The sequence below is a fragment of the Castor canadensis genome, chromosome 18 (assembly GCF_047511655.1).
Source record: "Castor canadensis chromosome 18, mCasCan1.hap1v2, whole genome shotgun sequence".
In the NCBI taxonomy this organism is placed as follows: domain Eukaryota; kingdom Metazoa; phylum Chordata; class Mammalia; order Rodentia; family Castoridae; genus Castor; species Castor canadensis.
In genome coordinates, this window is record NC_133403.1 from 38,400,837 (window position 1) to 38,414,334 (window position 13,498).

At 39.3% G+C, this 13,498-nt stretch overlaps 1 protein-coding gene across 3 annotated transcripts in view; it reads left to right on the forward strand.

The window, feature by feature from the left end:
- Positions 1-11,241, forward strand: part of Naa25 (N-alpha-acetyltransferase 25, NatB auxiliary subunit) — a 59,607-nt gene extending 48,366 nt beyond the window's left edge. For all 3 annotated transcript variants that reach the window (XM_074061027.1, XM_074061028.1, XM_020161118.2), the window contains 4 exons: positions 747-844; positions 3,078-3,188; positions 4,802-4,948; positions 8,378-11,241. In XM_074061027.1, the coding sequence (XP_073917128.1) occupies positions 747-844; positions 3,078-3,188; positions 4,802-4,948; positions 8,378-8,500 (479 nt within the window). In that variant the 3' untranslated portion in view covers positions 8,501-11,241. The remainder of the gene's footprint in view (positions 1-746; positions 845-3,077; positions 3,189-4,801; positions 4,949-8,377) is intronic.
- The last annotated feature ends 2,257 nt before the right edge of the window (positions 11,242-13,498 follow it).

A 13,498-nucleotide genomic window follows, 5' to 3' on the forward strand; every position in this document is an offset into this window, starting at 1 on the left:
ATAAGGGTCTTTGTTTTCAGGGAGCCAATTGTCTTTACCTTTATTGCTCAGATGAAAAATGCCTGGGAGCTCAATGCTGATACGGTGATCAGGAACATGGGAATGAGATGTGGTGGTGGTGGTATTTTGAAGGTGCACTTCTATCATGCCGCCTTGGGCTTTCAGTCCACAGTGGCACAGGTCCATCTGAGTCATGCTTTTTATGCTTTTGTATTTTGAAGACTATAGAGTAATAGTCCACTTGGCCTTTTGTTTTGCTTTTGGAAGACAAGGTTTTAGGATTGGCAGAGAGACTCAAGTGGTAGATTGCCTGCCAGCAAGTACGAAGCTCTGAGTTCAAGCCCCAGTACTGCCCCCCTCTCCCAGGGGAAAAAAAAGTCTGGTTCCCTGTGTAGTTCAGGCTGGCCTTGAATTTACAGTCCTCCTGTCTTAGCCTCCCAAGTGGTGGGATTACAGATGTGTCCCACCATGCTCAACTCCCCCTTTCTCTGCACTGGAAATGGGATCCAGGGACTCTTGGGACCCAGATAAGCATTCTCCCACTGAGCTACTGCCCAGCCCAACATGCAACATGGCTTTTTAATAAGCTTAGACTATCCTCTGATTCATTGAAGAAATGAAAAAACAAAACAAGCTTCCTGGATTTTAGTTTTTATATTTGCTTATTCTCAGATTACACATTGTGTTCCTAAAAGTAGTATTGAAACATAAGTGGGTAATGCCATGAAATATTTTTCTTTCTTCAGATGTCTTCAGTAAATGTAAAGGCGATCTCTTAGAAGTTAAAGATGGTAACTTGAAAACACATCCGACTCTTCTAGAAAATCTTGTCTTCTTTGTTGAGGTATGTTTTTGTTCTCTTCCTGAAAAGCATGATTTCCTTTAATGTTATGTAGGATTCATTTTTCGAAAGTGAGCAGATAATAGGTACTTTATACCTGCAGTTTAACCTCCTCAACCCTGCTTTTGTTCATTGAAAAGCTGTTTAAATCATTTTCTAAACTAGCTCCTTCCCATAATAACAAGAAGATTTCATTCAAAATACGTAGGTAAAATTCTAAAATTGCCTTATTCCTCTCTAATGTTCCTCAGACTTACTCCAAGTCTAGCTGTTTTCCCCATTCTTTATCATGTAGTTTAAGTTAATTGCTTAAGATTCTTTTATTTGTTGTTATTTACTAATTATTGAGATTCTGCATTATTATGGAGTCCAGGGGCTAATACAACAAAACTTTTTTTTTCTTCTTTTTTTTTTTTTGGAGACAGAGTCTAATGATACAGCCCAGACTGGCCTCAAATTTCTGATCCTCTGGCCTTAGCCTTAGCCTTAGGGCTGGGATTACAGGTGTGAGCCATCATACCTGGCAATAAAAAGAGGAGGAGGAACCGAAACAGTCATAATCCGTTATCTTTCCTTTTATTTTCTGTAATGTATTTGAGTACTATTCTGCCTCTAGGGCTGGTGGTGTGGCTCAAGTGGTAGAGTACTTGCATAGAAAGCATGAGGCCCTGAGTTCAAACCCCAGTAATACTAAAAAAAAAAAGTTTAGTTAACTATTCTGCCTTTATTCTGGTGACTGGCACACTTCAACTGCTTAAGAGATGCTTAGTGAGTGAATGAATAATAACTGCCATGTGCACACTGTAGTATAGGAGAAGACTGACCAGCTAATTTCATACAATGCGGGATATACCCTGATCCCCACATAAGGTATGGTTTTCAGATGAGAGGGTTTCTTACCTGGTTGGTGAAGTATTTAGAGCGAGCTATATTATAAAGAACCTTTGGATTCTTCAGTAAGCAGAAAGGATGTTTGTTGATTCCCACTTCTACAGGGAAGTGAAAGAAAACTGGAGTGGAGGGGAGGGTGGCTTTATATCTGCAGAAAGGATGAGGATTAGGCTATCCTGAAAAAACGATGGCCTGATGGGTTCGTCAGGCTTTTCATTGCTGTGACAAATACCTGAGAGAACCACTTGAAAGGAGGAAAGATTTATTTTGGCTTGCAGTTTCAGAGGTTTCAGTTCATGGTCAGCTTGCTGTGGGCAAGCTGAACATAATGGTGGAAGCAGCACATGAGCTGAGCAGCTACCTCATGGCACCTCAGAGGCAGAGAGAGGCAGGAAAGGCCTGGGATGAGGCATTCCTTCACAGTCACATGCCTAGTGACCTACCTCTTCTAGCCAAGCCCCATCTCCTGCTTTCCATCACTTTGCTGTGATGCCATCAAATTATGAATCCATTAATGAATTAGTCCATCTACCTCCAGTCAGCTTTCTGCAGCACCAGCTGAAGGCCAGGCTTTCAACATGTGAGTCTTTTGTGGGGGACCTTATTCCAAACTGAGCCACCTAGATCAGTGAGAGTGGAAATGAGGGGAGAAAGTGAAAAGATTTATATGGAACTCTTGTCATAATTTCTTTGTTTAAGCCATTGCCTTTAACTTCCTGTTACTTTTTTTTTTTTTTTTTTTTTTTCCTTTTTTAGTGGGATTGGGGTTTGAACTTGGGGGTATGCCTGCAAAGAGGCACTCTACTTTGTTCCTGGGGCCAAGGCTGATTCAACCTATGCAAGTCAATAAATGTGATGTGCTATATTAACAGAATGAAACCAAAACCATATGATCACAATAGTTTAAAAAAAAAAATTCACCATATGGTCCTTGTAACAGATGCTGCAAAGACACCTGATAAAATACAATATACAACATCTTATACATAATACAGTGGTATACAATATATTTGCTTCTCTGACTGATCTCCTGTGATGAGCTGTGCTCCTGGAGAGCTCCTGTGACACTTCATCCTTTTTGTGTTTTTCTTGGTATTTTTGGCAGAACTAGGTAGGGTTCAAACTCTGGATTCACACTTGGACTTTTGCTACACCTCCAGTCCATTTTGCTGTGATTATTTTGGAGATGGGGTCTCTCAAACTATTTGCCTGGACTGGCCTCGAACCATGATCCTTCGATCTCAGCCTCCCAAGTAGCTAAGGTTGCAGGCGTGAGCCTCCAATGCCTGGCCTAATAGTTATCTGTAGTGTAATCTTTATTGATGAATTTGTAATTTTTTTTCAGACTATTTCTGTTATCCTTTGGGTGTCCAGTTACTGTGAGAGTGTCTTGCGACCATACAAATTAAATTTACAGAAAAAGAAAAAGAAGAAAAAAGAAACCAGCATCATCATGGTAATAACAGAAAAACACAAGTACAATCTGCCTGCAAGCTTCTTTTTCTGCATGTTTTAAGATCCTAAGGATCCTAGCTATATTCTTTTTCTTCCTCAGCTTTTTTTTTTTTTTTTCCCCCTTGATAAGGCTGGAGTTTGAACTCAGGGTTTTGCTTTTACAAAGCAGGCACTCTGTCATTTGAGCCATACCTCCAGTACATTTTGCTCTGGTTATTTTGGAAATAAGGGTGGTCTTAAGAACTGTTTTTCTAAACTGGTCTTGAACCTGTGATCCTCCATATCTCAACCTACCAAATAGCTAGGATTACAGGTGTGAGGAAGTGGAGCCTCACTCCAACCTTTCTTTTTTTTTTGCAGTACTATTGTTTGAACTCAGAGCCTTATGCTTGCTAGGTAGGCACTCTACCACTTGAGCAACTCCACCAGCCCTTTTTGAGTTGGGTATTTTCAAGATAGGATCTCTCAAACTAGTTGACTGGGTTGTCCTTGAACTGAGATTCTCCTAATTTCTGCCTCCTGACCAGGTGGGATTACAAGCATGAGACACAGGCACCTAGCTCAACCTTTTTTTAAGGGTCTTGCTACCATTCATGTAAGTCTTAAACTTCTGAGTAGCTGGGCCTACAAGGTTGTGCCACCAGGCCTTGCATATTTTTCATGTTCTTATCTTTACTTTTTTTTTAGACAAGGTCTAAGTAGTCAAACTTGTCTCAAGCTTTCATTTTTCTTGCCTTAGCCTCTTCAGTGTTTGTGTTTGTTTAGTTTTCCACTATAGTAAAGGTATCCATAAAGATCCACACCTGGGTTAGACTTGCCTACACTTTGCCACAATTGTTATGTATCTGTTTTGTTTGTTGAACCATTTGAAAAAACAGTACAAAATTGTGACAGCACATCAGAACAAGGCCTGTCTCCTACAAAAACATGTCTAGAAAGGCCGTTCAGCTCATGATTACAGAAATTGGGTTGGTGGGTTGGTGGAGTAGCTTAAGTGGCAGAGTGCCTGCCTAGCGTGAGGCTCTGATTTCAAGTCCCAGTATGACAAAAAAAAAAAAAAAAAAAAAAAACACCAGAAACTATCACCTAAATTTTCTAGTATTTAATCTATTCAAAATTTATTTTAATACTTACATACTGTGATTTAGTTTTTTTATTTCCCAGTAGTTAGCTAGTTATCCCAGTACTATCCATCCACTTAAACACTGTTAAAGGTATTTTGTCATTTGAGAATTAATTTATTCATTCTTTCTTTATTTATTTAGAGACTGGGTCTCATAATATAGACCAGGCTGCCTGTGAACTTGGTTTTTTTTGTGGTGGTACTGAGGCTGAACTGAGGTCCTCATGCTTGCTAGGCAGGCACTCTGCCACTTGAGCCACTCTGCCAGCCCATGGCCTTGAATTTGTAATCCTACCACATTCCAAATTCTGTGATTGAAGGCATGCACCATGGCGCCTGATTGAGACTGCCTTCATATCTGAAACTGTAGCCATGTCTTTTGGGAATAGCATTAAGTAATGGTGTGGCATGGAATCAGTATAGTTTATGTGATGTAAGCACAGGGAATATTGGGTAATCTTTCAACTCATTTTTAATCTTTTTAACCCTAGCCGCCTGTCTTCACCAGCTTCCAAGACTATGTTACTGGACTTCAGACTTTAATTTCCAATGTTGTAGATCACATTAAAGGGCTCGAAGCACATCTAATTGCACTTAAACTTGAAGAACTAATTTTAGAAGACACTTCTTTTTCTCTGGTAAGAGATTATAGGCAATCAGCAATGTTTTTGTTGCGTATAGTCAAATGCTATCCTTATCCTTACATTGTTTTATGTTATCCTTATAAGACTTGTGACTTGGAGCTGCTGGCTTCTGGGCTCTACTGCCCTTCTCTAGCTGAAGCCTTTCCTTTCTCTTTAATAAATCTTTTATATATATATATATTTTATATATACCAAAGAAAAACAACAAAAAGCAATAGTTTTGGGGGGGTGGGTAGTAGGTGGTGGTGGGTTTTTTCTTCCTCTTCAACACCCTCCCCTGCAATACATATTTGGAGATGCTGTACTGTTTGAGCCATTCTACTGCTCGTCCTTTTTGCTAGAGTCATTTTTCAAATAGGGCCTCATTTTTATTCCCAGGCTGGCCTGGACCACGATTCTGCATAACTGGGATGACAGGCGCAGCCCACCATGCCTCGCCTTTTATTGGTTGAAATGGGTTCTCTCTGTTTGTCCAGGCTGCTCTGAAATCTCAAACTTCCCAATTTCTACCTTCTAAGTCACTAGAAGTATAAGCATGAGCCACTGTACCTACCCTGTCTTCATCTTTTGAGCTTGGGAAAGTTTTTTGCTCTTCTGGGCTTTAATTTATCTGTAGATGTAAATGATAATAATGCCTATTTTATAGAATTATAGTAAGGATTAGGCAAAGTGATAATTGGTATATGTTGTTTGCTTTTGTTAAAGTCATGATACGTGTAGTACACGGAGCAGTAGCAGCCACCAGACACTTTCTGCTTAGTATGAGATGTGTTTTGTCTTGTCTTTTTGGCAGAATTGGGAATTAAATTCAATTCCTTCACTTGGTTATGTTTAATTTTTTTAGACAGAGTTTCACTTTGTAGTCCCTGCTGGCCTTGAAATTGCTATGTCCTGCCTCAGCCTCTTAATGTTTTATTTCTTACTGTTTTTTTGGCTGTACATAGGGTTTGAACTCAGGGTTTCATGCTTACTAGGCAGGCCCTGTACCATTTGAGCCACTCTACCAGCCTGCCTCAGCCTCTTGAATGCTGGGATTATAGACTAGTACCACCATATTGCTTTGATAACAAACCTTTTGTGTTTAAAAAAAAAAAAATCTTTCAATTCAGTTCCCTTTGGGTTTGTCTCTTTTCTGTTTCTTTTCCTTCCTTTCTTTTTTTTTTTTTTTTTTTTTTCATTTTTTTCCTTCCTTTCTAAACTTGAAACCCTTGAATCAGACCTCTGTACTGTAGCCTCTATTCCTGGTCCCCTTTCCTCTTTCCATGGGGCATCCACCCAAAACTAATATGTTAAGACTTTTTTTGTGTGTATTTGTACTCATGAAGAAAATATATTTTATTATTGTGTTATTTTGGACTTTTGAAAAATAAATATTACACCATTCTCCAGCTTGGCTTTCTTTTACTTTCAGCCTATATTCAAGAGCATTTATCTTCACATGCTAGTCCACATGCATCAGTCTTGTTCATTAAATAGCTGTACAGTATCCAAAACGTGCATGCACGATAGTCAGTGCACATTTCAGGTGTGTGTGAGGGACTGTTGTTTTGGTGGTGTTGGGATCAATCCAAGGATCCTGCACATGCTAGGTCACACTCAACCACTGAGCTTCCTCTTCAGTCCTTTTAGGTCATTGTGGGATTGGATCCAGTGTACACACACACACACACACACACACACTGTAGATAACCAAATCCATGCAGGCTCAGGTCCCTCATAAAATGGCATAGCATTGCATGTAACCTTCCCGATCCTTCCTTACACTTGAAGTCTTCTGAAGGTTACTTAAGTTACCTGATACTGATAATGCAAATGCTGTGTAAATAGTTGTTAAACTGTTTTGATTTTAAGGACAATAAAAAAGCCTTAACATGTTTGGCACAGACTCAATTTGTTTTCCCTGAAAAACTCTGATCTACAGTCTGTTTAATCTGAGGATGCAGAACCTGTGGTGAAGTGGCAGCTGTATATGCTTTATATATAGCCCTGAAGGAAATGCGTTTTTTACCGACATTCCTAGACACACTTAGATTTCTAAGGTAGATTAATTGTGAAATAGCGTTGTTGGGTCACAAAGAGTATTGCCTGATCTTGGTTTTCCAGCATTGCCAACTTTATGTTAACTCAGTCAATCCTCAGCCATCTTCCTTTTTAGGTTTGAACATTTCATCACCTTTATTTTTTGTGGGCTCTACCCAGCAAATATGTGGCAGCAAATATTTAACTCATCCATATGAGAAGGTTTAAAAAAAACTCTTTAAGTCTTTTTATTATTTTGTCTCTTAAACCTATGGAATTCACTATTTGGAGGGAGATTTGTTAATATTGTAACTGGAAAAGATGGGACTGGTACAGTTGTGCCTTTAAAAATGGCTGCAGTGATGTTCAAATTATTAATAAATTTCTACCTTACCTTTCTGATGAAAACAATCAGAAATCTCATTTTATACTTTATCTGGCTGAAAAGAAAATAGAGAGGGTTTTATGTCCAAGCTACTAAATTTTGTACTTTTTTTTTTTCTTGGTTAAAAGCTAGCAGTATGTATAAATAAATAAATAAATAAATAAAGCTAGCAGTTAGCTGGGTGTGGGGGCTCACGCTTATAATCCTAGCTATTCAGGAGGCAGAGATCAGGAGGATTGCAGTTCGAAGCCAGTCAAGGCAAATAGTTCATGAGACCCTATATTGAAAAAGTGCATCACAACAAAAGGGCTGGTGCAGTGGCTCAAGGTGTAGGCCCTGAGTTCAAACCCCAGTACTACAAGAAAAAAAGCGGTCAGGTGGATGTGGTGGTGCACACCTATAATCCCAGCACTTACATTACTGAAGCAGTTGGAAGGCCAGACTGGGCCACATAGCAAGACTCTGTCTCCAAAATAAAAAAAGGTCAAGTGGTAGTACCTGAGTTCTACCCAGTACTGCCAAAAAGTATGATATCACTGGGTGCTTGTTGCTCATGCCTGTAATCCTCACTACTCGGGAGGCTGAGATCAGGAGGATCACAGTTTGAGGCAAATAGTTCACAAGACCCCATGTCCAAAATAAGTACAGCAAAAGGGACTGGAAGCATGACTCAAGCAGTAGAGTGCCTGCTTTGCAAGTTCAGAGCCCTGAATTCCAACCCCAGTCCCAACCAAAAAATGGTAGCAGTCAGAAATCTGTTTCTCTACTTTATATATCTTTTAATAAAGGATACTTAATAGAATAATGATGTTGAAGCAACAGGGTCTCAGTGAAAATCATGTGGAAATACATTGTACCTGTGAGGCCTTCTTGCTGTCTCTGAAATTGAAAATGACCCACTTGGGTAGCACTTGTAATGAATGATGGTAGTTTTAACTTTTATCTGTGGAACTATAATTTGGGAGAATGAGATTTGGCCAGACCACTGATTTTTTTTTTTTTTTCCTCCTCCTTTGTAGGAAGAGAGAAAATTTTCAAAGACTGTGCAAGGGAAGGTGCAGAGCAGTTACCTGCACTCACTTCTGGAAATGGGGGAGCTTCTGAAGAAAAGACTCGAGACCACAAAGAAACTAAAAATTTAAGGAAGTGTGACTCACAGGCACTGATGACTCTCCAGCAGAAAGTGACGACACCATCTTCCCAGGCAAAAGCAACATCTGGTGACCATCATTTTATTCCAGAACTTCCTCATAAAATGCATGAAGGACTTTGATTGTGAATTAATTTTTGAGGTATTAAATATATACAGCTGATTAAATTATTGTACATGAAGCAGAAGCAGGACCCTCACTGGGTTTGACCACGTTTTATGCATGTTCCTATGCATACGGCAGCAACACAAGAGCCCCACTCGTCTTTCCGCTGTCACCAGAAACGTCAGGGGGTGGGAGGGTTCTATAAAAGCAGCAGTAGATATTAAACATAAAGAAGCGTGGACCTTGGAGCAGCCGAATTGCCCTCTCTTCCCAGTAGCAGAAGTTGCGGTCTGTTCCATGAGCCAAAGGAGGCAGAAAGCAGAAGTGGAGGACGTGACTGGGAACGGAGCCCTTTTACAGCTGTGTGGCTCCCACAGAACCAAGGCAGGTCCACAGAGGGCCTCGAATGAGATTTGGAATAAGCACTTGCCACTGAAAGGCAGCACGCAAGAAGACCACAGGTGCTCCAAAGTTTTTGGCTTAATAGTTAGCCAAGAATCCCCACTGTATCTCTTGTGAGAACTAAGTTTCAGGGAGGCAAGCAAGGCTCCAATAATTTACAGCTGTTTCCAGGGGAGAGCGGTGCAGACCATTTAGTAAGGCTACTGAGGCCATCTTAGGAAAGACGGGAGTCTCCTGTAAAGACAGGTGCACGTAATTGATGCTGGCAAGTCTGATGGTGTTCCATTGGTTGTGAGTCATATACTGCAGTTGATTAGAAGTCATATATATATATATATGCTTGGGAATTAAGATTTACTATTTTAGTGCTTTTAAATGGGGGATTCAGAAAGGAAGGAACTGTATATTACAGATTTCACTTGGGTTTTAAGCTTTAGGCTGGCAAACCCAATGTTATCCAATGGATTTGATGTTTAGTGTACTTTCTTTAAACTTGAGAATTACACCAGGATGGTATTTGCTTTTTTCATTCAGAGGTCCAGTTCCCAAGATTGTAGCTTTCAGAAGTTGGTCTGATAGAAAACATAAAAATTGCCCTTGACAACATGACACAATTTTCAGTTTCTTTGATAACCTTTTTTGGTGTTTGAATCCCTGCTTCTGTTTTTGATCTTTGTTAACCTAAATATAGTTAAGAGTTGGTAATTCTATAAGAGCAAAGAAATGAATTTGATGAAATTCAAGCATCTGATGGATGATTGGTCTTAAAAGATGTCAAAGGTCCTTACCTATGCACTACTCCAGTGAGATGTGATACTTTAAGAGCAAACAAAAGACAGCTGGGAAAATCTCTACGTAAAGAATTTGCATTTTGTCCCTCATCTTGACTTTCTTAGATTAACAGTTTGATATGGTAATTAATAACTGTTTAAACATCTACGTATATTTTTAGAAGTTACTATACTGCCTGTTAAATAAGACTTCTTGGAAAGCCTAGACCATCAAATAATTTTAAAATATTATTTTTGATATAAATTAGTAGCCATAGTGTTACATACACCATCCCAAAAGGAAGAACTGTCTTGAACAAGATGAACTGTAAATTCTGAATTTCCTTTAACAACATCCAGTTAGTTCATAAAACTGGCCTGTGTATGCAGGGGTGGGGGTTGTGTATTTGGCATGTGTTCCTGGAATGCTTCTATGAATATCCAGAAAAGTACTGTACATAGAAATCGAAATGCTCTTTGAAACAAGTCTGTCAGCTGACCATGATCAATCTAGCATATGATCAGTGGGCTGGCCTTGGTCCTCAGGGACAGTGCGTGACACGTGGTCTACTCTACCAGTCTTCTGCCCAGAGGTCTCTGGGACCTCTGCTGGTTTTACTGACACAGGTTACAGTGGAGTTATGCTTCCTTTGTTACTTGCTAATTTTCCTACTAAATGTAGCCTCTCAGATCCAGTTCTCAAAGTTTGAGATAATTGTAAAAATGAAATTATGCAGAAATGGCCAATATCTTTTATTAATCTGTTCTTTTGGAAACTGTCATGCACTATAAATTGTGTACAGTTAAAATATATATATATATATATATATATTCTTACATGAGTAAAAAGCACCCTCTCCCAGCAATCGTATGTCATTGGAATTTGAAGAGAATTCCCAAATAACCTGTTGCTGCTGCTGCTGTTTTTGGTTTGTATGGGTTTTTTGTTTTGTTCTGTTTTCGTGTGGTAAATTGATATTTAAAAAAGAAAAAAGAAGAAAAAACACGACTACTGTTTACAGACTGAAAAATTATTGCTTTTTATACTACTGAGAACCTAAGTTAAGACTCCAAAGCAAGCATTTGGTTTAAATCATTTATCTGATGCAGATAAAAGGCAGAGAAATTTTTAGTGTTCTCCACATAATGGAAAATGTACAAATGCCTAGTTGTGTTGCCCATCAATTTTGTATATTTTCATAATTTTAATTGTTCAAAATTGCATTATATTTTGCAGTCACTATGTTCAATCTGAATTTGTCTTTCATTTTAACTTTTAATATAAAAAGAGGGTTTCAACATACCTACAGGCTTGTAAGTGAAACTCTTCCTACTCATTTGATGTGATTTATTAATATGGGAAGTCTGTATTCTTCCTTTAGAATTAAGTGAATCATAGCAAATCTACTTTAAACTGGATGGGTTAATTTATATAAACATTTTCATTTGAAGTTGGCATTTCTTCCTGGTTCATTTTGTTCAGTCTTAGAAGCTACAACCTTCTAAATGGTGTAACTCATCTCAATTTTGTGTTGAGTACTATTATCCCCAACAAAATGTTATTATCTTAGAATATTTGATTCCAAGGACACTTGTCTTTTTGGCTTAAAAGAAGTACCTCCTTTCATGTTCACATTTATTAACATGTATGTTCCAGATTCCTAAATTTTAGGTTTGGCTAATATCTTGGTTTGAGGCGATTGGTGGGGAAGAGGTTATAAAAGTAAGTGTCAGTACTTTGTGACTTAAGTCCTTTAATGAAGTAAATCAGGGTACATGAGTGTGTCTAGAGGGTCACTTCAGACTGGGTCAGGACCTCTTAGGTGGCAACACTGGACCTGCATGATGAAGAGTCAGCTAGGAAAAAGTGCAAAGTCCTAAGTGGGAAACTGCTGGGCATGCTCCCAGACCTGAGTGAAAGGAGTGGAAAGAAGTAGGGGTTGAGGTAGAAAGCAGACAAGAAGGGTCAGCTGTAGCCAGGGAATGGCTGGGATTGGATCCTAAATGCACTGGGAAGATACTGGAGGTTTCAGGCAGGCTGCTGATGCTGACATGATTCACTCAAGGATCCTTGAACTTAAAAATTGAGATTCAAACTTTACTTGGGCATGTGGATGACACAGTGGAAATAGGAGCTGGTTTTCCATTTCCTTTCTCGCCTCTGTCTTTTCATTTATGGATTATGTCCATCCTAAAGTTCTTTTCCTTAAATACAAGGCAGGTGCTTGCCTATACCTCACTGCTATCCTTAACTTTCCCTAAAAGGTGAGCTCAGTGTATTCTTCGTAACGTTTCCTGTATTTTTAGAAGCTGTTATTGTCTTGATACAGTGTGAATTTCATAGTAATTTGTGCAGGATCAATTACATGACTCAGATGCTTATACAAATTGTAAGGTTTCCTACTGCAGTTTATGCTTGAAGCGAAGAGCTTTTCTACAACTTTCAGCTCCATACGACTCAGGAAATGTGGGTCCCAGATAAATGAGCTAAAATCTACATTCCCCCAAACCATCTCATGTTCTTTTTTTTTTTCCTATTTGAGCCATGGTCTCCTTATAGATCCTCAGCTGGCCTCAAACTCACCCTCTTCCTGCCTGCTGAGCTCCCTAGTATTGGAATTACAAGCACGCACCATCATACCTGGCCTGTTTTTTTTTTGGTGGGACTGGGGTTTTTTGCTTGCAAAGGAGGCACTCTACTGCTGGAGCCTCACCTCCTCCTGTACATTTTGCTCAGGTTATTTTGGAGTTCAGGTCTCGTGAACTGTTTACTGGGCATTGAACTCGGGACCTTGTGCTTCCGAGGTAAGCGCTCTAACCCTTGAGCCACTCTTCCAGTCCCATATTCTTAACCCTTGATGGTCACATTCAGAGCCCGAGGTGGTTAGTTCTCTGTCAGTCATCTCTCCTCCTGTGACTTTTAACTCTATTTTTCTTTCAGGGCATCAGTCACCAAGAACTACTTGTAATTAAAATTACTCTTGGCACCATTTGAGAAAATGTGCAAGTTCCTTAGAACAAAATTTCAGTGTCCTGCTTTTGGCCTTCAGGAAATTTCCTTAAAATTATTATATAGTATTTTGAATCCGTAGACGCTTTGAATCACAATATTGATTTGTTAGATGCTAAGTAGAGGAAAGGAATCCATTTATCTTAAGTGTCAGGGAAGACTAAAATTTTATGTGGCACGTACAAATCAATTCAGTGTGTAAATTAGAGGCTTTTTTATGTGGGACCAGGATTTGAACTCAGTGCTTTGTGCTTACAAAGCAGGCACTCTACTACCGCTTGAGCCACACCTCCTGTCCATTTTGTTGTGGTTATTTTGGAGATAGGGTCTAATGAAATATTTTCCCAGGCTGGCCTTGAAGATCTTCCCAATCTCAGCCTCCCAAGTAACTAGTTTTATAGGTGTGAGCCACTGGTGCCCAGCTCTAGTAATCTAGATTAGTAATCTAGTAATCTAGTCCCCATCCAATAACTCGTTATTGGTGTTACAAATAACCAGTCAGACCCATCCAATGTACCCATGGGTAGATGGCCACTGTCCTTTCTGTTTCTCTCTCGATAGAAGACTGGTTAGACCATCAGGGACTGCGTGCTTTTGGTTTTGAGTTCTGTCCTTTGTCTTTAATTTCCATAAAACAGTGAACACTTATTCAGAAGCAACCCGGTTTAGAAAGGAAAAACTGGAATACTGCCGGGTATTGAG